Genomic DNA, 26,233 nt, shown 5'->3' with positions numbered 1-26,233 from the left:
TGCTGGAATATGGTGTTCAAGTTTGATCACCTCTTTAAGAGGATGTGAAGATATTACAGAGGCCCAGAAAAGATTTACAAGAATGAATGCCAGGATTAGGACTACACCTACGAGAATGGATTGAGATACTGGGGCTGTTTTCATTGGAGAAGGTGGAGGGGAGATTTGATAGAAGCATAGAAGGTCGGGCTACATTGTGGCATAGTGATGGAGTTGCTGAATTATGGCGCCAGAGACCTGGGTTCAGAGTTTGTACGTTCTCCCTATGATCAAGTGGGTTTTCACTGGGTGTTCCAGTTTTCTCCCATATTCCAAAGACGTGCAGGTTTATAAGTTAGTTGGCTTCTGTAAATTGCCCCTAGTGTGTAGGATAGAACTAGTGCGTAAGGGTGATCGTTGGTTGGCGGGGACTCGGTGTTTCCATGCCGTGTCCCAAAACTAAACTATACTAAACTAAACATATAAAATGAAGAGGGGTCAGTACAGAGTGGAGAGTAGAAAGTTGTTCCCTTTGGGTTCAAGACTAGGGGACAGATTTATAAAGAGAAAGAAGTGTGACATGAGAAGGAACATTTTCACTCAATGTTTGGTTGGTCTCTGGAATGTACAGCCTTCAGATATGGTCAAGTAAGGTTCAATTCAAGAGGGATAAATATATATATGGTGAGGAAAATGTTGCAAAGTTCCAAAGATAAGGTTTGAGTGGCATTAGTTAGCTCCTCTGGATGAGAACCAGTGCAATCACCATGGGTTGAATGGCCTCCTTCTGTGCAATAACCTTCCTTGATTCTCTTACCCTTAGCCTTTGGATGCCTATCTGATTGAATGGCCAAGTAATCTGCTTCAGTGAAGTTGATTGACTACTAAATATTAGTGGGGGAATGGAGTTGCTTTGCAAAATGGCGTTGACTTGATGGGCCAAATGGCTTCCTTCTCTATTGCAAGGAAATATGCAAAGTTGGCCAGATGTTGATGGGAAATACCTTGTTCTTCTTTGAATAGACCCGTGGGATCATTTGTGAACAGTGACTCTCCAATTTAACAATAACTGAGGGTACTGTCAACAGTGCAACACCTCCATACTGCAAAAATCCTTGCGAGGGGTTTATAAGGCCTGATGACTTATCAGGGGTGTGAGTCTTAACCAAGTCCCCTCCAACCTCCAGTTGCATTTTGAAACAGGATAATCCTTTCCCATACACATTTCCTTTAAAGGAGTAACCAACAAAAACTAAGAGGGAATGATCCTCTGACCCCAACCAACAGTAGGAAGACCATATCCTGAAGAGTAATGTACAGGGTACAGAATCATGACAGCAGCTAGTTCAGAGCCTTTTCGAAGTATTGTCAAATATTTTAATTAATATTTGTTGAGAAGTGAGCAAGGATTACAAAAATGATAACAGAATTACTGGATCATTTCCCCAAAGAAGGCAAAGAAAGAAATTCCATTGCATTTGTATAAATTTGGTGGTAAAATGGGTGGAAAATCTTTAAGAAAATAAACAGACATGTGGTCTGGGGGGAACGAGATTAATGACTCAAATGGTTTTTTGCGTACTCCACACTTCCTTATTTTGCCTCTGCGTTTTCAAGTTTCGGAGGAAGATTAAGAAACTGGTGAGTCTGTTGAGATTTGACACATGATTGTTTAGAGTGTTCAGAGATCAACGCATCCCCAAAATCCACAGTGGTTTACCATACCGCCGTGTAAATAAATATGTTGCTTATACATAATGACTTTCGTGATCTCAGGACTCAGCAAAGCTCTTTGAAAGTAACTTTTAAAATTTGTATTCAATGCTGCAGCAGCCGATTTGTACATAGCAGGCTCCCACAAAAAGCAATGCGATCGGATTATGTTTTTGTGATGTTATCAGAGATAAATATTAGTCTGGAAATACAGAATAATGATCTTCTTCAAAATGGTGCCATGACATTTTTTTATGTCCAGCTGAAGGCAGTTTCATTTTTCTTGGCACAATGGGTATGACTGAACCTCTTGTCTGTGACAGATCTGCTGATTGTTCTATATTTCACTTCCTCATGGCTGATTCAGGTCTAGGAGTTTGGCAGCAAACAACAGATGCCTTGTTATGTGGATGGCAAGCATTTACATCAGCTCCTGAACATTTCGGTCTTCCTGCAGGAAGAGCTTTGTTTATTTTAGCCTTTGGCTGGAAGGAAATTAAATCCAGAATGCTTTCCAAGTGATGCAATGATAAAAGAGGGGGCAACAATGACAAATTGTGGAAATAGGTCTGGAATATGCAATTCAGACTACTGTTTATGTTCATGAGGAGGGAAATTGAGAGAATGGGATGATTTGCACAAAGTATCTGTTCGTCCTGTTCCTGTGCATTATGAAGGATCAGAGCATATCTCTCAGAAACAGCCCAGTTATTCAATATGAAGAGCAAGACTACCGTAGAAGCACATAGCAAATTCCCCAAACACAACAGTTAGGTAAAAGGCCAGCAAAGCTGTTTTGGAATAGACATTGACCAGGGAGATTCCCTGGTTACTGACTGGCAGCCAAATGAAGCCTCAATATAACATGCAACATAAAGGATAAAACCTCTGTCAGCATTAGTGCTTGCTCCACTGTGCTGGGTAGGCAGATGCGTGGTATCTCGATGGGAATGACTGACAATTATTAATAATAATCAATAATTATTAGGCATTATTTATCTGTTGAATGACTTCTGGTATCTGTCAACACGACAATGTAGAGTCCAGCAAAAAAAAAACCTGCATCAGATTTATGATTGCATCAAGGGATCACCATTGTGCTTCTTGCAGAGTTAATATTTGTGGAAAGATTTGTAAATAGAACTGGGTGTATTGATATGGTAACTATGAGAGAGGTGTGGAAGAAAAGTAGGATCAGGAGGGGAGACGGGTAAAGGGATAAGGAAACAGGGGTGTGGAAATGAGAGATAAATGTCCAAGGCACTAATCAAAGTCAAGGGACTAAAATATTCTACATTAAAACAAAGGAGAATTTCCTGCAACTCTGCACTGCTCTCAAAGTAAACCTGCAGAGTCTTTCAATATCCATTATATGTTTACATAGAATTGTACTCACATTCCCATAGACCCAACAGTTTAAAAGTTTGTTTCACAGCAGAGTTCTCAGTAGCACAGTGTACAGGTGGCTGCCTCATACCTGCAGTAACCCCAGATTCAATCCTGGCTTTAGACTTTACTTTCGAGATACAGCATGGAAACAGTCCCTTCGGCTCACTGAGTCCACGCCGAACCAGCGATCAATCTGTACACTAGCACTATCCTATACACTAGGGATAAATCACAATTTACAGAAGACAATTACAACCTGTACGTCTCTGGAATCTAGGAGGAAACCGGAGCACCCGGAAAAAACCCACGCGGTCACAGGGAGAACGTAAAACTCCGTACAGACAGCACTAATGGTCGGGTTCAAACCTGGTTCTCTGTCGCTGTAAGGCAGCAACTCTGCCACTGTGCCACTGGGCCGCCCCACTGTGACATCCAGTGTAGTCTGTGTTTGCACACCCTTCCTCTGACCTCTTAGTTTTCTTTGGGTGTTCTCGTGTCCTCCCATATCCCAAAGTCCCGCTGGTTAATTGACTCCTGTAAATTATCCTCAGTGTTGGTGGCCGTTGGGAGAATCACAGAGGAGTTGATGCGCATATGAGAGAGAATATGTTACAAGGAAATGTGGGCAAATACCATTAATGGGAATATTCAGAGAGCCAACGCTGATTTAATCAACTGAATGGCCTCCTTCCATGTCATAAGGAAATACGAAAATAAGATAAAACTCTCCCTGTTATCATTGAACCATACGGCACAGTGGGATTATTTAGCTCATTAAGCCGACTCTGTGAAAAACTTCAACACACCAGTTCTCTTTCCTTGTAGCCATGCAGATTTTAAATATTCACATTTATATGCTCTACTCTTTTGAAAATTACTATTGAATCTGTTTCCATTGCCCGTTCAGGCAGTGAATTTCAGCTCATAACAACGGTATATAAGACAATTCTCCAGTCTCTTCTCTTTTCCTTCCCAATAATCATAAATCTTTTTACTATTCGATAACTAATCCTCTTGCCAGTGGAAAGACCCTTGGTTTCTCCCAGGCTAAAGAGTAAAATAAACAAAGCTCTTCCTGCAGGAAGACAAATGTTCAGGAGATGAGGTAAAGGGTTGCCATGCATGTAACAAGGTTCTGAACACCTCCAATTTAGTTTATCCCCTCTCCCCTCTTTAAACGAGCAGGCAGAGTGTTGCCATACAGGCTCCCAACAATTTTAAATACTATAATAATTTCTGGGTTCTATACCATATCTATATTTTATTGCAGTTCCTATTGGTTTGAGGGTGAACCTCTATAAATTAATACGATTAATATATTGGGAACAGACTTACATTTTTTGGTGTTATTTTTAAACTGTTCTCTGGTTAATTGGTTTATTGATCAGACTCCCTCTGCTGTTCCTTCTGTAATGGTTAAAAAGTGCTGATCTTTAGGAACAGCTGGCTTCCTGCAGTCCCACTGCACCAGAGGCAGAAACAGAGAGAGAGGGAGAGGGAGAGGGTGAATGAATCAGAGAGAGGGGAGATAAAGAGACGGATAGAGAGAGGAAAATATAGATTAAAAAGATAGAAAGTGAAATTGTGGGATACAAGAAGATAAGGAGATAGACAAGCAAGCACCAGAAGGGGGAGGAGATTGAAAGAGAGGGGGTAGACGGGGTAAAGGGTTCGAGGGAAAGAAAGTGGGAGAGTGGCGTGGAAGCAGACCCTTTAGAAAGGAACAGGGAGAGAAAGAGAGTGTGTGTGGGAGAGAGAGGGGGAGCGAGTCTCACCAAATCCTCCCATCTCCTCACGGCTTCCTGCTCGGATTTGCTGCATTTTTTCCCCGGCGGAGGCGAGATGGAGACTCCGGGTGCACGAAGCTGCCCAAAGTGCTGAGATGCTGCTTTCTCCCGGCGCTTTGCAGGCGATGTTGTGGGGGACATGGAGCCCAAGGCTTTACTGACGGTGATGGTACTCAGTCTGCGCTGCAGCATCGCCTTCAAACTCCTGAGCGGTGAGTTCGGGGAAGATGCACAGCTCCCGGCACATGTAACGCTGTGTTTCTTTACATCTGAGATCAAATCCTGGATTCCGAAAAAACTTTTTATTCTGATATTCTGAGAGTTATTGGATCGGAGCTAAGTACATTTTCAGGCCAGAACTTGTCCGAGCTTGCACCCAATTTACTCTCGGCGTCGCCACAACCAATCACTAGATATTTAGCTTTTAAAAAGGAAAGAGAAAGTTCGTATTGTTCGCAAATTAACGTTTTTGGGTGATTAGAATTACCACAGTGTTTAATTAAAAAAACGCGAAAGCTATTGAGAACTCCGCGAATTGGTGACATAATATAATTTTCGCTGTACTACTTCTGGAAACTAAAATGTTTAATGTGATTGAGCATATTGAATTTTCTGGATGGTGGGGGGGGTAATTACAGAATATAGTGAGTTCAGCTTCTGTAACATAGTCATTCTCCATTCATCTGCCGCCGGTCAGCTGGGAGCGAAAACCAGTCGATATCACTTGGTGTAACAGCAATCCGATTTAATCCCATGGATGATGGATGATGGGTGATGTCAAGACATGGCGGAGTGAAGGCAGTCTTATTGGATATTGCTATCTATCTCCCCCTCTCCCCCCATCTCTCTCCCCCACTCTCTCTCTCTCTCTACCTCTATCTCTCTATCATCCATTCCTACCCCAGCCTTCCTGACAGCTGCCATGAGTGACGTGTTACAGTTACCAGATAAACTATAACACAGCAGAATGTATTTTACTGAGCTTTCCAAAATTAAGAAAGATTTAAACATAGAAAATCAAGAAATAAGAAAGATCTACAGATGCTGGTTTTTACCAAAGGGAAGACACAAATTGCTGGATTCACTCAGCGGGTCAGGCAGCATCTCTGGAGAAAATGTATGAAACATTTCTGGCTGGGACACTACTTCAGCCCACTTTTCTTTATAGAAAATAGAGTTGCCAGTGGGATGATATCCATTGAGTACTGCAGTATGGTATGATTTGGAGTACCTGAAAATGTGGCTGTGTTTTTCTCTATTTGGATGCTGCCCGACCCCTTGAGTATTTCCAAACATTTTCTGTTCTCTTACAGATTCATGGTTAATGGCAAAACGACCCAGGATGGCTTGCGGAAAAACTATTTAATGTGTGGTCAGGATTTGGGGTATATTGCCAGATAATTTGGAGCACAAAGATTTCACGATAGTCCTGAAAGGAACTGAATAAATGTTTAAGGGAGAAACATTGCAAGTGAAAGAGTGGGTTAGTGAAACGGATTGAATATAACTTTGAGGAGCTGATAGACCTCCTGTAATATCTGTGGGAAAAGAAACATTTCAGGTTGAAGACCCTTGATCAGAACTGGGAAGGAGACAAAACAAGCTTGTTAAACAGCAGGAGGGCGAGGGAACGGAATGGCTCCAGGGTGGCCATGGGGATAAGATGGAAACAAGGTTATCTGATTAATGAATGAATGGAAACTGTCGGAGAGGTGAACATAGATGGCACAGTGGCCTGGTAGATCTTCTGGGGAGAAAGCAGGAACGGGGTACGGATTTTGGATGATCAGCCATGATCATATTGAATGTCTGTGCTGGGTCAAAGGGCCAAATCGCCTACTTCTGCACCTATTTTCTATGTTTCTACCTCACAGTGCCAGAGACCCTGGTTTAATCCTGACCTCGGGTGCTATCTGTACGGTGATCGCACGTTCTCCCTGGGTTTCTTCAGGTGATCTGGATTTATCCCACACCCTAAGGACATGCAGCTTTGTAGGTTAATTGCCCCTCGTAGTAGGGAGTTGATGAGGAAGTTGGATAACATGGAACTAGTGTGGACAGATGATCGATGGTCAGCGTGGACTCGGTGGGCCAAAGGGCCTGTTTCCATGCTGTATCTTTCAATCAATCAATGGACAAACAGGGAGCAAGATACCCCCCCAGCAAGAAAGGCTGTGCATGTCCTTCACTCCGAGAGGAAGCATAAAGGGGGGAAAAAAGCATACAATCTGAGCCAACATCATAGAAGAACGACTGATACAGATGGAGAAATCAAGTTACCTGAAGTTGTAGACGTCAGTAATGAGTCCAGAACCCTGCCACGTGACCAGGCAGAAGATGAGGTGCTGTTCCTTGAGCTTCAATTGGGACTCGTTGTAACACTGCGGGAGGCCAGAGACTGATAGATCAGAGTGGAATGGAGACCTCTTGTATGCTATATCATTCTATTAAACTATATAACGATCATAGACTCAACTTTTGTTTCCATGAGTGTAGATCATTATGCTGTGAGCAAATTGAGATGTTTTAAAATGACTAGAAGATTTGCAGAAGTATCTCGACCCAAAACGTCACCTATTCGTTCGCTCCATAGATGCTGCCTCACCTGCTGAGTTACTCCAGAATTTTTGTCTACAGACGATTTGACAGCGGGTAAATTGGTTATTGTCTTTGGTGACAGAGTCCAAGGTGAATCAGCCTAAATCCTGATCGAGCGTGTATACAAGTGGTCAGAAAGCACTTCTTCATACAAAGGAACTGGAAATTTTAAACTATTTCTTCATAATAAGTTGTTGAGCCTGAATGAAATATCAGTAATCAAAATTATAGTCTTTTGGTAGGCAACGGTTGTGGAATCCTATTTATCCCTGGAACTTGATTGTTTTTGCCCCAGTTGTGATGAGAAATGGCAGATACTTTAATTGTGATCTTCCAGAGTGCCACCTGGTTTAGCAATTGTGTGTTAGAGTAGTGAATCACAAATATAACTTTGTTATTAAAGATCAGTGAGAGAGAGAGACCAGGATATTACACATCCATTAGCCTCATATAAGTTGTGGAGACGTTTTTGATTCAGAATTACAGTGATTTAGCTCATTGAGACCAATTTTATGTTCATAAGTGATAGGAGCAGAAATAGGCCATTCGGCCCATCAAGTTTACTCCGTCATTCAATCATGGCTGATCTAATTCACCCTCCTAACCCCATTCTTCTGAGTTGTTCCCATAACTCTGCCACAGAAGGTAGTTGAGGCCAGTTCATTGGCTATATTTAAGAGGGAGTTAGATGTGGCCCTTGTGGCTAAAGGGATCAGGGGGTATGGAGAGAAGACATGTACAGGATACTGAGTTGGATGATCAGCCATGATCATATTGAATGGCGGTGCAGGCTCGAAGGGCCGAATGGCCTACTCCTGCACCTATTTTCTATGTTTCTATGTTTCTAACCCCTGACACCCATACTAATCAAGAATCTATCTATCTCTGCCTTAAAAATATCCATTGATGTCCTCCACAGCCTTCTGTGGCAATGAATTCCAATTCAATTTAGGTGATGTACAATAAACATAATTGATTTTTTTTGGGGGGTTGGGGGGATATAAGTAAATAAGTAGACACAGGAAATCCAATGGAAGGCATTTGATATGTTTCCACCCTGCAGATTGGTGAAAGTTATTAAGGTTCTTGGGAAATGATGGAAATGAATGATTATGATTATTTTTTAAGCAGTAGAAGACAGAGTGTAGGGATAATGGGTAACTCCACAATGTGGGAAGAAATAAATCACTCTGCCTCATTTATGAGGAGGCCTCAATTATTATATCTATTTTTGATTTGTAATATAGTAAAAAGGCAAATAGTTACATTTATTATAACACAATGGTTGGTGGTTGGGCAGAGCTGGGAACATAACATTACATGAAGGCTGATCAATTAATTGGCAAAGTGGCAGATTGATGTCAATGTAGATAATGGTGAGGTAATCCATTTTGGGCAGAAGAAAAATGAGCTCAGCATTATTCAAATAGTGAAAATCGTTAATACAGAAGATACAGTAGTTACTTGTGAATATTAATGAACTGGATAACAGTGATGTTGACATGATCAGTAAGTTTGCAGTTGACACTAAAATGTGTTGTAGAGGACAGTAAAGAATATTAAGAAGAGAGTTAGATTTAGCTCTTGGGGCTAATGGAATCAAGGGATATGGGGGAAAAAGTAGGAACGAGGTACTGATTTTGGATGATCAGCCATGATCATATTGAATGGCCGTGCTGGCTCGAAGGGCCGAATGGCCTACTCCTGTATATATTTTCTATGTTATCTAAGATTATAACATGATCTAGATGAACTGGCAGATAGAATTTAACTTGGACAAGTGCGAGGTGTGAGGACAAGTACGACGTCTGGAACGCTTGCCTTCGTGGGGCAGGACGGTGAGTATAGGACATCATGATGAAACTGGATAAGTTGTTGGTGAGACCGCACTTGGAGTACTGTGTGCAGTTCTGGTCACCAACTATAGGAAGGATGTGCAAAACAAATCCTTGAATGTGTTACCAGATCTGGAGGTTTTGAGTATGGAGAGGCTGGAAAGATGCTATTTTTACCTAGAGTAAAGGACATTAAGGGGTGACTATATCCCTGATGCTGAGATGTGGAGCGCCGGCAAAAGAGGCTCTGTGAATTCACCTTGTCCATATAGACTGACTGTGGGCAGTGGGGGCTTGGAAATTAGATCAGCATGATCTAGTCCTCTTGTTGGGAACACTGGAGAACCCTTAGTCCAAAGAGAATTAATGACCTTGGCATAAGGTCACCGAATGAACTAATGAAGCACAAAAACGTGTAGCGAAGAATTAGTTTATCAGAATGATGATAGCACATTTATATAAGATGAGAAAGATCTGCCACACATACCAAGTCCTGGTTAGATGACAACAGTTCTGAGCATCACACCCTAGAAAGGTTAAGCTAGCTTTGGAATGCATGAGTAATTGCTAGAGTGTTTAACGTGTTAGACCATATGGAGACTTTACATCAATTCGAATGGTGTTCCAGGGCTACGGAAAATGATTTAAGTTTTCCAAGTTATAAAAGTAATGTTTTAGGAAGTTTTAGGAACTTTCTGTTGCAGTGGTGGAATCTAGGAAAAGTCGATATAACCATAAACTCAGACTTCGACCATTCATGAGTCTCCCCTTTGTGTTCTTGCATGACCTCTTACTTGATTTGTATCACACATCCCAGTAATATGCAGTAATCTGTCAGCCTCTGCAGTTACTTGCTTGTCTCTAGTTCCAATACAACATTGGAACTCTAACCACAGTAACTATCTCACACATCTTGGTTAATGGTCTTATCCCTGAAGGGGGCTGTTCTAAGCACCATCAGCTATGGGAGGTCAATGCCAGGAATTCAGCCCCAGGGGTCAAAATGTGGTCATACAAATAACTTAATAAGTGCGGTCATGTTCATCGATTTTATTTAATTTTTTATTCATTTCCAGGAAATAAGACACAGGAGCAGAATTAGGTTATTAGGCCCATTGCGTATCAAGGCTAATCTATTTTTGCCACTCAACCCCATTTTCCTGCCTTCTCCACGTAACCTTTGATGCCCTTACTAATTACCAACCAGTCAATCCAGTGACTTGGCCTCCACAGCCATCTGTGGCAATGAATTCCACTGATTCACCACCCTCTGGCTAAAGAAATTTCTCCTCATCTCCATTCTAAAGATGTCTATTTACTCTGGTCTCAGACTCTCCCACCATTGGAAATATCCTCTCCACATCTACTCTATCTCGGCCTTTCAGTATTTGGTAGGTTTCAATTAAATTCCCGGAGATGACTGGGCTGAGATACTGCCATGAGGAACTCCTATAGTGTTGAGCTGGGATAATTGATCTCCTACAGCCACAACCTGCTTGTTTTGTGCAAGTTATAACTCCAACCATTGAAATGTTTTCTTCTTGACTTTAATATTATCAGAGCTGCTTCATGCTACAGTTAAAGGACCATACACTTTGCTACACTGCATTCCATTTGCCACTCAATTTCCCCTCACCTCATCAGTTCAGAGCATTGGCCCATGTTTGGTCCAAGGTTTGACCAATTCTTCAACTGTTTGAAGGTAATGTAAACAATTCCTTGCATCACTTTACTGATTATTGACTCACAAAACAATCCCATGCTCCCACTCATTTTCCCTGCTCTCTCGTTGACTCCAAATCCCATTCTGGGGACAATTTACAGTGGCCAATTAACCCACCATCTTGTCGTTCTTTGGGACATGGGAAGAAATTGGAGTGCCCAGAGGAAATCCATAAAATTACGGGGAGAATGTGCAAATTGCACGCAGACATCACCGGAGACCAGGATTGAACCTGGGTGACTGGAGCAGTGAAGGAGCAGAACTTCCAGCTCTTCCCAAAAGTTTTTCTTGGTGATTTTCACCAGGGGATCAACATTTAAGGTAGGACATTAGGAGGTAATCAGGATGAGGTTTTCGTGCCCATGTTTAACCCGATACCATAAGGTTTCTTTGGGTTATGGAGCACTGAGAAATCCTCACATCCATTTGTATTGCCTGTAATTTAGCCGGCACCAGTACTTCTGCTCATGGTGAGAAGCATTATGGAATGGGAATTAGGATTGGATTCTTTGAAAGCAAAGCTTCATCAGTTCTACTCTGACTGGTCAGTTCTACTCTGGCGGTGCAGGCTCGAAGGGATGAATGGCCTACACCTGCACCTATTTTCTATGTTTCTAAGTTTCTATGACTGTAAAATTAGCTATTTTCGTGCCCTGCCCCCTTCCACTTCCTCATTCTCGGTTTCTCCACAATTATCAGCAAGGTCCAGGCTTGTGTGGCTGTGTGTTCATGCAGATTAAGGGGGGGATGAAAATGAATAAGAATTGTTTTGCTCTGTGCAGCAAAGTTCCTCCAGAGTTGTCCTCACAGTGATAGCAATGTTTGAGGACACCTACTGTAAGTTCTTTGCTCTGTTGATGGCAGAAAGGTTTTCATAGGAGAGGTGATGATGCCAGGCAGCAGAATGATCAGCATCTGCGACCAGTTTTGAACCGCGCTCAAAAACCAGAGTAGAATGCAGCAAAATAGAGGTCACGTTGTTTGAAACTGGCCTGACCCATCCTCTGTTCCTTTCACCTTTGGAACCGACTACCTGGAGATGCTGGGAATGTGATTCAGAGGAGCTGGGGCACAGACCACGAACCAGGTGGAGCACACAGCCAAGGTGAAGCAGAATCTGGAAATGAGGCAACAGTGTTTTCTTTGGATTCCGTGAGAGGATCTTGTCACCTGGTGGGACATGCTTTTGATGTTCCTGTGCATGCTGTAGATGTGGCCCATATCCCGCCTCTGCCCTTGGCCATCAATAAGGGCATCTTCCATTTCATTTGAACATCCAGATCATGGATCATATTCACAGGGATGCCATGTACAAATCTACAAGCGCATTCAACATAGCCCTCATCACTTGTGTCTGTGTCAAGCTGTATGTAAACACTGTGTACACAGAGTCAATGTCATTTGCACAAGTACGGTGATGTACAGGTACATGAAATTCTTGCTGCTCCAGTGGAGTGAAGGATGAGACTGGCCAAGTTACTGTAGAACATTATTTTCACTTGGACCATGACACAAACAACTTTGACCACATCAACATGCCAACTGTCTGCACAGAAGGTCCTGCAGCAGAACACAGCAGATCCTATCACATGGTTCTCTGAGCAAATCATCAAATCACAAGAGGAATGCTACATTGCAAATGCTTCCAAAATCTTGCTTGGCTGGTGACAAGAAGGGGCTATCCTGTCAGAGCATACTGACTAGTTGCAACACAGCCTGGTTCGGTAATTTGAATGCCCAAGAACAAAAGAGGTTACAGTAAGTGGTAGCCTGGTCCATCATGGACGTTGATCTCTCCAATAGGGAATCTACAGAGAGCACTGCCTCCAAAAGGCAGCTAATATCATCAAAGACCCACACCTGACCACACTTTCATCTCGCTGCTACCAGGGAGAAGGTACTGGAGCCTGAGAACCATGACCAACAGTTTCAAGAACTGCTCTTTCCCAATACCATCAGACTCTTGAACCCTACACAACACTAACCAGAAACCTACCACAACAATGATCCACTATGGACTTTGTTTAGGTTGCGCGACGTACATCAGTTCATACTATTATGGCCTGCTTACCAAGCATAAGGATTGATTATTGTATTGTTATTTGTTGTGTTGTTGCATTAACGTGTATGTAAAGCCACAACAAGTCAGAATTGTTCTGTTGCTGGTGCATATGAGAATTAAGTACTCTTGAGACCCTTCAAGCACAGAGTGCCAGTCCCACTGTACACTGGAGTCAAGGTTGCTACAGTATGCATGAGACAATTGTCCACCTCCTCATGGACTGAAAGTCATAGAGTCTTACAGCATGGAAACAGGCCCATCAGCCCAACTTGCCCACACCGACCAGTATGTCCCACCTGCACTAGTCCCACCTACCTGTGTTTGGCCAATATCACTCTAAACCTGTCCTACTCATGAACCTGTCTAAATGTACCTGCTTCAACTCGTTCCATACACCCACCACCCTTTATGTGAAAAAGTTACCCCTCGGGTTCCTAGTAAATCTTTTCCCCCCCCTCACCTTTGTCCTATGGTTTTCGATTCCTCTACTCTGGACAAGAGACTCTGTGCATCTACCTGATCTATTCCTCTCATAATTTTATACACCACTACAAGATCACACCACATCCTTCTGCGCTACAAGGAATAGAGTTCGAGCCTACTCAACCTCTCCCTTAAGCTCAGACCCTCAAATTCTGGCACTATCCTCGTAAATCTTCTCTGTACCCTTTCCATGTTGACAACATCAAGGGAAGCTGTGCAGTTGAATGCTGGAGTCAGAGAAATATGGTTAGGACCAGACAAGATTTGGACGTGGATATTGATCCGTTATTTTGATATGGGCCTATAAACTGTGTTAAAGTTTGCAGACAAACTTAAAACATCTCTGTAATTAAATTTCCAGACTTGATGCCATTGCCAGGAGTTTATGATGAAATAACAGAATGGACTTAATTGCAGTGGATGAAATCGTGTCTTATGTTTGAGGTAGATTATTTAAGGCGGCACGCTGATGCAGAGATAGTTGCCACCTTACAACACCAGAGACCCGGGTTCAATCCTGACTGTGGGCACTGTTTGTACGGAATTTGTACGTTCTCCCTGTGATCGCGTGGGTTTACCCCGGGTGCTCCATTTTCCACCCACACTCTAAAGATGTACAGGTTTGTAGGTTAATTGGCTTTGGTAAAGATTGTAAATTGTCCCTGGTGTGCAGGATAGTGTTAGAATGTAGGGATCGCTGGTCAGCATGAACTCGGTGGGCCGAAGGGCCTGTTTCTGCGCTGTACCTCGCTAAGCTCTAAATTTGGGGGATTAAAGTAACAATTTTATTTGGGGAGAATAAATAAGTGGATGAAAAGCAGAGGGATATGAGGCTTTGGATTTTCAACAGATTATATGCAGCATTTGGCATGCCATAATTAAAACTATTGGAACTCTGAAATGTTGAAGTGAAAATATCAAAATGTGCATCCATACCAAATCATATGGTTACAGATAGAAGATCATATGCATTTAGGGATATCACAATATTGATTGAAAGATAAATATCTTTGGCCCATGTCGACCATCAATTACCTAGTCACACTAGTTCTGTTATCCCAATTTTTAATATATTCTCCACACACTGGTGGCATTTTACAAAGGCCAGTTAACCTATAAACCTACCTTTGATTTAAACCAGCAACGGCAGTTATTTCTTACACAACCTATAAACCCTGGGATATTGGGAGGAAACCGGAGCACCTGGAGGAAACCCATCCGGTCGTAGGGATACGTGCAAACTCCACACAGATAGCTCAGTAGCGGAAGGAATCAGAGGGTATACTGCAGATTCACTGCGCCGCTGTGAGAAATGTAAAGCAAGATTCTTTTTTTGTTTCACTCAACGAGATTGTGGAGTTTCTTTTAGATGTGTTTACCTTTATGACAGATTGGTTAAAAATCAAATTCTCTTATGATTTAGATGCAGAAATATAGGGCTGAAAGCATGAGAATTGTACAATTCTAGACTAAAGAGACAATATTGAAGAATAGCTTGATACGATTAGGATACTGTTTGTGTGGAGGTGAATGCATGTTAATTTGACTGAACATTTTGTGTTGCGATTTCTGAGCATGTCTGTCATATTTAGATCTCATCCTCTTTGAAGTAGATAAAGCTTTAATAGAATGGAGTGCGTACCTTGTTGCCCCTTGGTGGCACTGTACTCAGAATGAAAGACTTTTAAAACATTAGACCATTTGCTAATGGGCAGAGCCACCAACAGGTGAACATTGGCACTGCAACCATGCACAAATATTCCTGAAGGCAACATCTATGGGAAGAGAAACAGAGAGCGGCACGGTGGCGCAGCGGTAGAGTTGCTGCCTTAAAGTGCCAGAGATCCGGGTTCGATCCTAACTATGGGTACTGTGTGTACAGAATTTATTCGTTCTCCCTGTGACCACGTGGGTTTTCCCCTGGTGTTACCGTTTCCTCACACACTCCAAAGACGTACAGGTTTGTAGGTTAATTGGCTTCGGTAAAGATTGTAAACTGTCACGAGTGTGTGTAAGATAGTGTTAGTGTACGGGGATTGCTAGTCAGTGCAGACTCAGTGGGCCGAAGGGCCTGTTTCCACACAGTATCTCTAAACTAAACTAAGAGTAAAGGGCCTATCCCACTTTCACGACCTAATTCACGACCTCTGCCGAGTTGGCCCTTGTCTCATACTCACAACATGGTCGTCACGAGGTCGTAGGGGGTCGTAGGTAAGTCGTGATGCTAGTCGTAGGTGCTCGTGGCATCAAGTAGGTCGGGGTGTTTTTTCAACATGATGAAAAATGTCCACGAGTAAAAAAGGTCGTAAATTAGGTCGTGAAAGTGGGACAGGCCCTTCAGGTCGAAGATTCTTTGTTTTATGTGGCATGACCTGCAGAGTATTTCCAGCATTGTCTGTTTTCATTTTAGATTTCCAGCATCTGCAGTTTTTGTTTGATTTTCAAATTTCTGAAGACGTCAGCCTGGAGTCATCTGAACCACTGGCCAGGAGTTACATGGGATTGGGAAGGCACTGAATTCATTTTGGTAGTGGGGGATGTGCAGTAACTGAGCTCCAGGGCTTGGTACATTTCTACATATGTTAGGAAATGTATCAATAAGTGCATTATTTTGAAAAATAAAAAGGAATTAAAACAGATGTTTCCTATTTCTCCACCCAGTAACTTCCCAATTCAAAGAAAGGATTCGAACGCTGGCTCTAAACTGAAGAATAATATTTCCCTAAACAAGTAGTTGAACATACCTCCATGTGTATCCAACACCTCTCCAAGTTGAGAAGATGGGCAGGAAGAAAGAGGTTTAATTTCTGGTTCGAATAGAGTCATTGAATCATATAGCATGGACGCAGGTTCTTTAGCCCAACGTGCCCATGCCAACCAATCCATTCTCTTTATGATCAGTCACATTTAATACAACTTTGCCACAACAGGCCTCCTTTCTGTTTCATCAGATGCATCAAAGAGCGAAATTGGTCAGAAAGGATCCAAAATCATTAAGACATTTGCCTGGATTTTACAGCAGTGCAACTAATGAAGATGTTCTTTCACAGCTCCATTGACCTGGGTTCAATCCTGACCTTGGGTGCTGCATGTGTGGAGTTTGCACTCTTCCCCTGTGCCTGCATTGGTTTCCCCCAGCTGTGGCTGTTTTCTCCCACCTCAAAGAAAAAATGTGTGTCTTGGATTAATTGTCCTCTGTAAAATGCCCAGACATGCGGATGAGAGGAAGAATCTGGGGGGAATTGATGGGAATGTGGAGAGAAGAAAGTGGGATCAGTGTTGGGTTTGTGTAAATAGGTGCTAGATGATCATTGTGGACTAGGTGGGCAGAGGTGTCTATTTCTGTGCTTATCCCTGTCTGTTTAAGTAGGGATACAATTGATTATTTGTTTAAGTTCAGAAGAACTGCACGTTCTAAAAAAGGGAAGCAACCAGTCTTCTGAAGGTTGGTCAACACATTTTGATTAATCATCTTTCCGTGAGCTGCTTTGGAAATTGCAAATTTGATGAAATTGCTCCATAAATGCAAGTTGTTATTTGGCCGACTTTAACTGACTCTTTTTTCTCTGCGCAGGTCAGACAGTGTGTCGCAGGGGAGTTGAGCGACCATGTTACAAAATTGCCTACTATAAAGATGCGTCACGCAGGTTGGGGTTCAAAGAGGCGGAACATGCATGTCAAAGCGATGGCGGGGTCCTGCTCAGCATTGAGTCCGTAAATGAGCAGCAGCTCGTTGAGAAGCTGATCCAAGGCTTGTCTGCATGGTGATGGAGATTTCTGGATTGGACTCTCGCGGCGAGTGAATGGCAGCGAGACTTCAGCAGATTGTCCAAGCCTGTACCAGTGGCTGGATGGGAGCGATGCAACGTTTAGGTGGGCATCCTTCTACTGTTCATGGTAGATACAGCAAATATTGCAGTTATTATCAACCTTGTCAATGCTGTTATGCTATGTTCCACCATGTTTAGTTTAGTTTTGTTTGGAGATGCAACATGCAAACAGGCCCTTCGGCACACCGAGTCCACACAGGCCACCATTTACCCGGTCCCACTAGTTCAATTTTATCCCACTTTCTCACTCCCAACACATTACGGGCAATTTACAGAGGCCAATTAACCTTCAAATGTGCACGTCTTTGGGATATGGGAGGAAACTGGAGCACCCGGAGGAAACCTACAGTCTCACAGGGTAAACGTGCAAACTCTGCACAGACAGCAGCTGAGGGCAGGATCAAACACAGGTATCTGGTGCTGTGAGGCAGCAGTTCTACCAGCTGCACCACTGTGCCGCCCATTTGCAAGCATATTATGTTCTTTATTCGTTCTTGGGAGAGAAGGGCCTGTCCCACGAGCATGCGACTGCATGCGGCAAGCGCGACCTAACGTGATCGCTTGAGCCGTACGGCCTCGCGGGGCCGGTTCCACTTCGATCGCCGGAGCCGTATGGAGTTGTGCGGAGCTGGTCCCAACATCGCACGGGGCTCCGAAAACCTGACACTGTCCGAAAATTCTGCGCGACAATGGCCTGCCGGCCCGCAGCCGCAATTAAGGCCGTATGCACCGCCTCGACGGGCATACGCAGCGTCTTGACGGCATACGCCTAGCGCGAACTTCCTGCGGACTTCGCTCGAACTTCACGTCAACTCGTACGGGATCACTCGACCTCCGCGTGCCCCCCGCTTCTGGTTTGGTCGCGCTTGCCACAAGCAGTCACATGCTCGTGGGACAGCTCCTTAAGTGTCTCTGGCAGTGCCAGCATTTATTGCACATTCCCAGTTACCCTTGGAGCACCAAGGCAAATTCCTTGTATGTGAATACTTGGCCAATAAACTTACTTACTGAGAAGTTGGTGGTGGGTCTTAAACTGAGTGGTTCTTGGCTGAACATTGCAATTATAGCTGGCTCTCACATTCGGTTCTCTTCAGTCTCTGTGTTTTGCTCGCTCGCTCACTGAGTCCGTCTTGTGATGGTGGGCAAGTATAGGTCTGAGCATTTAATTATTCTACCTAAGAACTACGAAACAAGTCATCATAACACAACATAAAGTAAGCCCAGCTCCCACTGTCATTAGACCCAGGAACTGTTTGACTGGGATTTAGAATCAGAGAGGAGAAGATAGAAACCGTGTGCTCTCAATCTAAGATGACATTCCCATTGTTGCCCATTGTCAAATTGCCATTAGTTGACAACTGTTGCTTCTTTCAGGAACTGGTATGTGGACGAGCCATCGTGTGGCAGTGAAGTGTGTGTCGTGATGTATCACCAACCCTCTGCATCTTCCGGCATGGGAGGCCCGTACTTGTATCAATGGAATGACGATCGATGCAACATGAAAAACAACTTCATCTGCAAGTATGCACCAGGTAACCCTGCATGCTTCGGGAAAGGTTCGGCCAAGAGATCCGAATTCAGAGCTGCCTGTCTGTCCCAGGCTGTATGAGCAGCTAGCATGTTCATGTGTAGTTGCTGGCAAGAGAATCAGAGGTTCTTTCTCCTGCTCCAGTGTGACCAGATTTGGTACGCAGCGCTGGCCCAGCTCTGGAGGGAGATCAGGCCTGTGGTGGAAGAAGCTTAAGGAGGTTCTAGGGAGAGCGTTTTGTCTTTGGTGGTGGTTGGCACAAGAATTGGGCTGGGACAAGTGGAACCAGCCCTCTTCAATTTCTGGCATGGAGATGGGGAGATGAAACGACAGTGGTGGGAGGGGTAGGATCAGAGCTGGGAGTGTGACAGGACTGCTGGTTCCTCTCCAGATCACACACCATCCTGACTGATACATACTCCCAATCCTTCATCACAGACTAAGGAAGGGGTTGATCTCTGGGGAAAGGCTGAGGCTGAGCTTTGCTGTGCCTGGGAGCATCTCACAGTCAGCTGTAGAAGGGGCTAATCCAAGGTTCACAGAGGTTTGGGGTGGTTTTGATAGTGGGTGGCTGGACATTAGGGGCTGAGCTCTGGGGGTGGAGAGCCTTGGCTGGGAAAGGGATTTTCACCTGCTGATCTCTAATGCCAACTACATATATATTTTCAGTTCTGAGTTATCTGTATCACTGGCAAGGCTGGCATTTATTTCTCATCCCTAATTGCCCTTCAGTGAGTGGCGTTGGGCCAAACTTTAGATCCTCTGTAGTCCCACCGGTAAACATACTCCCACAGTTGACTTGGGAGGCCCAGGATTTAGACCGGTGATGATGAAGGTTTGGTAATGTAGTTCAGAATCAGAATGGTGTGTAATTTGGAGAGGAACCTGCAGGTGGTAGTGTTGCTATATACCTGCTGCTCCTGTCCTTCTCGGTCAATGAGTGTGCGGGTTTGTGAGGCACTGTTGGAATGGCCACAGCCCGTAACTGCGGTTTCCGTGTGTTTTTTGCTCCTAGTTCGAGTTTCTACAATTCCAAGTCCAACCCTGACTCCTTCCCTGAATCGGACCCTAGTTCCCTCTGGAGATAATGGATCTGATGCAGGTAAGAATCAATGTATTCACTGGCTGAGCAAAAAGGTTGGCAGGTGTGACTGTTTGAGGAACAAGGGAATGACATGGGGGCGAAAGGTTGTCAGGGGAGGAGGTGGGTGAGCTGACACCGTCCCTAATGGTGAAACGTTTTGTCTATGAATATGTTGATTGTAGGTATTGGGTCAAGGTTAATTATTGTCAGACACTAAGTGCTGGGGTGACTCAGTGGGCCAGGCAGCATCTCTGGAGAAAAGGAATAGGTGACATTTCGGGTCGCAAACCTTCTTCAATGGTTCTGAGTCTGAAGAAGGGTTCCGACCCAAATGTTAACATTTCTCCTGAGATGGATAGAGAGGGAAACAAAGAATCGGGGATGAATACATCCAGCTGTAATATTAACTTGTTTTTCTATTTTCATAGACACTCTATGAGCTGCTGGTTATTTCCAACATTGCCCTTTTAATTTCAGTTCTCTGCAAAAGCTCTGACTAACAGTATACCCTGTTTACTCGCTCTCTTGCCCTCATTAATTTACCAATACCTCCTCCACCTTCTCTGCAACGTTTAACTACCTGGACTGTTCTTGTGGGTTTTTTTTTTTCACATTTTCAGTTCTGATGCAGTATTAGTCTCTTGTTCCATAGATGCTGCCTGACCTGCTGAGTATTTCCAGCATTTCCAGTTTTATTTTGGATTTTCAAGCATCTGGAGTGTTTTGACTTTAGTACAATTTAGCAATCAACAAAGCAATAAGAGGGAGAAATCTTTCCAAACCTTTACATATGAAGTAATGAAAGAGAAAGGTTTGAGCAACAGTGCGAGAATGTTAATTTATTCACTGCGGGAATGGCAATTTAAAGAAGGGTTCTGAGCTGAAACGTCACCTATTCCTTTAGTAACGACCAGGTTCAGGAACAGCTTCTTCCCTACAGCCATCAGGCTATTAAACACTACAACCTCATATAAGCTCTGAACTACAATAGACTATTATTACTATTGCACTATTATTGTTTGTTTTTTGCGTGTGTGTGTACTGTGAGTATGTGTATATATACACTCTGAACTTTCTCTCGTAACCTACTATGTTTACATATTCTGTTGCCCTGCAGCAAGTAAGAATTTCATTGTTCTATCTGGGACATATGACAATAAAACACTCTTGAATCTTGACTTGACTCTTCTAAACCAACATCTGCAGTTCCTTCCTACACATGGTGGTTTATTAATTCCACAAACCTCTAAGCTGCACAGTAAACCCAGAGCATCGACTACCCTTTTCCAACCCCTCTGTATGTGTCAGTCAACTATACACCAGAGTACATGTTGCATTTAGCAAGCGGTAATATCCAGCTAATGCACAAAGGTGGCTAGGACTGTGGCAGGAAGTACAGCAGCCTTAAGAAGCAACCAACTTCCTCATCTTTAAATACTGAGCCCTAACTGAGCAAGGATAATGGAGAACCTACATTTATTTGCATTTAACATTGTTTCTAGATGAATCGGGATTTCCAGTTACTGAGGGCGAGAAGGATTCACCTGTAACTATTGGCAAATCAGAAGGTAACGATGGAAATACTGAGCAGCATGGGATGTAAATCATCCACCACTACATGCTCTAAATATGTGATACGATGGCATAACCTACTTTACTGGTTTTTTTAATGTGTACACACAGTATCTTACTGGGCTACAGGCTTCTGCCTCCTGTGTTTATTTCTGACCAATACCAAGCTGCACTAATCCCGTGAAGCCCCTATCAATGGAAGGTCTCACCAATCTGTGGTGGAAGTGACTCGTGGTCCACGGACATTTGTCATCATCTGTCCAGCTGTTCGTTTTTAAACACTTTTTCAATTAACAAGCCATTTCATCAATGCTGCTACTCCCTGCTATCGGAAAGTATTGACACTAAAATTGGGTTCATACCCTAAAATTGGGCGACAAAGACCAAAGGCATGGAATCCTGTTGCAGCACAGGTCCCCTCCTCAGCTAAAGATGCTGACTTTCATTGGACTTGAGTCTCCATCTCTGTTGGACTCACAGATGTAAACCCTGTCCCTATACCTCCTCACTCACTTCCATCTGAGGACCCCAGCAGTCCTTCCAGGTGAGACAGAGATACACGTGTGCCTCTTCTATCCTGAAATACTGCATCCAGTGTTCCCAATGTGGCTCACTGTACATCGGCAAGACCAAGAGTAGACTGCGCTCAGTCCGCCAAGGCCTACTGGATCTCCTGGTTGCTACCCATTTTAACTTCTCTTCCCATTCCCGTACAGACTTTTGCGTCCTGGATCTCCTCCACTGCCAGAGTGAGGCCAGTCACAAACTGGAGAATCACTTTGGGCAGCTTACAACCCAACGGTATTAACACAGATTTCTCCAATTTTAGGTAACCTCTCACAAACATCAACAACCCATTCCTTCCCAAACCACACCGTTCTTCCACATCCCACCTTCCCTCATGCCTAACCTGGCCCCCCACCTATTCACCCCCTCGCTGCCCTCTGGTTATAAAATCCGCAACTCTTCAAACCTGCCTCACACCTTCCTTTCTTATCTCTGGCCTCTTATCTCTGTTCCAAAATCCTCCTTGCCTATGTCAACCTATTATCTGCCATGCTTTGAACTGCCTCTCCCCTTTCCCAACTTTTTACACCCCCCCCACAAACAGTCTGAAGAAGGGTCTTAGCTGAAACATCACCTATCCATGCTCTCCAGAGATGGTGCCAGATCCGCTGAGTTACTCCAGCCTTTTGTGTCCTTCACTGCATATCCAGTTGCCTATTCAAATACCAGTACCGTTTCTGCATCCACCCTCACCCCTGCATCATGTTCCAGGCACAGCACTCTCTGTGTAAAAACACTAATGCCCCTTTCATCTTTTTTTCAAAATAAACTTCTTGCTGGGAGGAATTGGCCCACATTGAACTGTCGGCCCTCTTTGACTATCTGATGCCCTCCTATAACTCGTACATGCCCGGTCATGGTCAAAGGGTTTCATAACTGATTTGAATTATGTTTCAGCCTAAGCCCAAACCTGGAGATTGATTGTGGAATGTCGCAGGAATCCTGAATGTTTTTTTTGCTCCTTAACCTGAAATTCCTGAACATAGTTCAAGAGACCTTTTCAAAACCCTGTCCCTAGCTGAGCAGTTAGCTCAGCATTAGCCCCAAACCATCTTTCTAAAGCAATATTGAATGTTTCCTTTATTGGCTGAGGCAAGGTTGATAAGGGTGGAGAACAAATGCTGGATCGGTAAACAGTGACAGAAACCATGGCGTGTGTACTATGTAGAGTTGTGGTCGCCACATAAGAATAAAGAGGTGGTTGACCTGGAGAGGGAGCAGAGAAGGTTTAAAGGGACAATTGCAGCTGTTAGGAAAGACGGGGTGGGCTGGGGGTGGGGTTGGGTTGGGGTCCCTTGAGTTTGGATTGTGAAGCCTGAGGGGCAGATGTTAAATTATTTTAAGTAAATGGGAAGGACCTGTTTTCCCGAGCAAGGGTGATTCGTGGGATAATTGGAAGAAGGAATTTGTGGAAAATGAAATTTTTTTGTACAAAAGGAGGTGGGGATTCAGAACTCACTGCCTGGAAAAGCAGTCGAGATAGTGAACTTCACAATTAAAAAGTACACCGATTATACTGGAAGACCAGCAGGGCTGTGGGCCAGTTACTAGAGGGTGACGTTAGTTTGGGATAGTTTGGGCCAAGTGACTTCCCATGTGTACAAACATTTCTAAAGTTCACTTTCATTTTGAATATTTCAAGCAAGATACACATGCTCTACCCTGCTCACTAGGTTTCAAACTGTCAGGTTTACCTTTATAATTGGAGCATTTATTTTCTGCAGGCAATTCTCTCAACATCATCTACATTATCATCCCAACGATCCCCCTGCTCCTCTTGTTGCTGGTCTCCAGTGCAGTCTTTTGTTTCCGTTTCTTTGTGAGAAGGTAAGTTGGAAATGACAGGTGGCCCAGGCATTGGCAGACCACCACTCCACGGTGACAACCCGCCTAACGTCAGGGTGACGGACCCCTGATGTCATGGTGACTGACGCACCACCCAATGTCACAGTGACAGACCACCCAACCCGACAGTGATGGATCCATCTAATGTCATGGTGACAGACCCCCCCCCCTAACCCCGTGGTGATAGACCACCCAACCCTATGGTGGCGTAGCCCCCAACCCCACGATGATGGATCACCCAACATCACATTGACAACCCACCCCACCTCTCAGCATCAGACCACCCAATGTCACAGCAACAGACCACCCAATGTCACGGTGACGATCCACCCAACTCTGCAGTGACGGACACCCAACCCTACGATGATGGACCACCCAACCCCACCATGAGGGACAATCCAACATCAACATCGGTGTGAATTCACATTGCTTAATGCACTCACCACCCCAGCCCACTCACCACCCCAGCCCACTCACCACCCCAGCCCACTCACCACCCCAGCCCACTCACCACCCCAGCCCACTCACCACCCCAGCCACTCCCCCCCCCTCCTTTCCCACTGGGAGGGCAACTCAGAGTGAGAAAGGGAAATGTGATCCAAATTTGTCTCAGACTGGCTGGCAATTCAAGTTAATGATTTTATTTTAAGGAGGAAGGAACGAAGTGAAAATGTTGTGAAAGAGCACAGCTTCTGGATGGAGCCCGTCAGAACCCAGTCGCCAAACCTGGAGATCTACAACATCATCAGAAAGCAGTCAGAGGCAGACTTGACTGGAACTCACCCTCACATTAGCACTACATCCTTCCGCACCACTCCAGCTAATCGATGCTTGCACAGTCTCTCTGGAGAGTATGATAACGTCGACAGTCACTGCTCTGAGAGCGGCTTTGTGACTAATGATATTTATGAGTCTTGCAGTGACCAAGCATCAAGAAGCAGAGAATCAGGTTGGGTCGAAAACGGGATCTATGGCTACTAGGAGCCTGCAGGGTCCAGTTGTGAGGACCAGATTGTCCGGGGACCGTTTCCCCTCAAGGAGGTGACACATTACTCGCTGGACAAAATACTCTATTCCTTTTGCGACAGGACACAGAGGGAAACACCCAATGAAACAGGGACCATGAAAGGTGACGTGACAACCAGCAAAGTAAGACTATCTGTGAGCAATTGAACACGAGGGCTCCAACCCACCCGCACGTCAACAGCGCCCCAGGGCTGTTCCAGAGAGGCGGTTGAGTGTGAGCGAGGGAGATGTGGTCTCATGGTCTTATTCATGTCAGCATGTAAACACTTTCTCCTTTCGTCCCGAGCATATCACTGAATGTGTCCCCGCTCTCTCGGCAGGGAAAGCATGATTCAAGTCCACCTCCGCATATTGCCTGACACAATATCCACACAAAGTGCATATTAAAGTCCATCAATACAAATGTTGACCAGAGCTCTCTCTGAACTTTGTCCACCGTGCTAGAACTCTCGTTAAATACACAGAACCTCTTCTGGAGCACCTCAAGACTGACCTTCAACCTGTGAGAGGAAGTCACAGCATGTTGTTAATTCCTCCTGAACTGAAGTATTTTCCAGATTTTTGATCAAACTTGCAATGCCTGTTCCAGTTATAAATCATAGTCTTTGCCACTGCAAATGTGTCCGTGATTTCTGCAAACCCAATGCATTCTGCTCATATCTTGCCAAATAGAAAATTATTCTCAAAATCGGCTTGTCTAGAGTCATACAGATTGATTGTGGTGGAAGATCAAAATATCTTTGGATCTTCAGAGCTCAACTTTCTGACACATCGGACCAATTTGGCTGTGTGTAGTGGGCACTTGCCCATAGACTCTGTTGGTTATGTTCTGCAGGTTATTGTAATCATCACTGCATCGTGCACAGGGCTTGAATGAGCCAGATCACCAGCACTGTGTCTCCTTAACCAGTTACTGAAGGATCACGAATGAGCAGCACAAAGACTGAAAGTGTAAATGTAAGAATATTTGATTCGGTCAAATCAGATACTTTTAAAATATTTTTGTGGGATATATATATTCCATATATGGCCATCATATAATGATGCCCTTCTTCAAACTGTCCTTGAGAAAGTGATGATGAACTGCTGCCTTCATTTTCGTAGTCTGTGTGGTGAATTTCACTGCAGTTTTCCGCAACTGTGTGGCTTGCTAGGTAATTTCAGAGCAGATATTGATCAGGAATCATATATAGGCCAGACCATATAAGGAAG

At 44.0% G+C, this 26,233-nt stretch overlaps 1 protein-coding gene across 1 annotated transcript; it reads left to right on the top strand.

Annotated features, from left to right (window-relative positions):
- Positions 1 to 4,741: 4,741 nt before the first annotated feature.
- On the top strand, positions 4,742 to 25,639 carry layn (layilin). The gene is given in 8 exon segments (XM_033017056.1): positions 4,742 to 5,080; positions 17,144 to 17,330; positions 17,332 to 17,442; positions 18,774 to 18,931; positions 19,943 to 20,029; positions 21,514 to 21,579; positions 23,875 to 23,977; positions 24,646 to 25,639. Coding segments are annotated over 8 exon segments (1,116 nt in total). The 5' UTR covers positions 4,742 to 5,007; the 3' UTR covers positions 24,977 to 25,639.
- The last annotated feature ends 594 nt before the right edge of the window (positions 25,640 to 26,233 follow it).

This window comes from Amblyraja radiata, unplaced genomic scaffold (genome assembly GCF_010909765.2).
Source record: "Amblyraja radiata isolate CabotCenter1 unplaced genomic scaffold, sAmbRad1.1.pri scaffold_852_ctg1, whole genome shotgun sequence".
In the NCBI taxonomy this organism is placed as follows: domain Eukaryota; kingdom Metazoa; phylum Chordata; class Chondrichthyes; order Rajiformes; family Rajidae; genus Amblyraja; species Amblyraja radiata.
The sequence above is the reverse complement of the archived record's forward strand: the minus strand, read 5'-3'. Positions and strand labels throughout refer to the sequence as shown.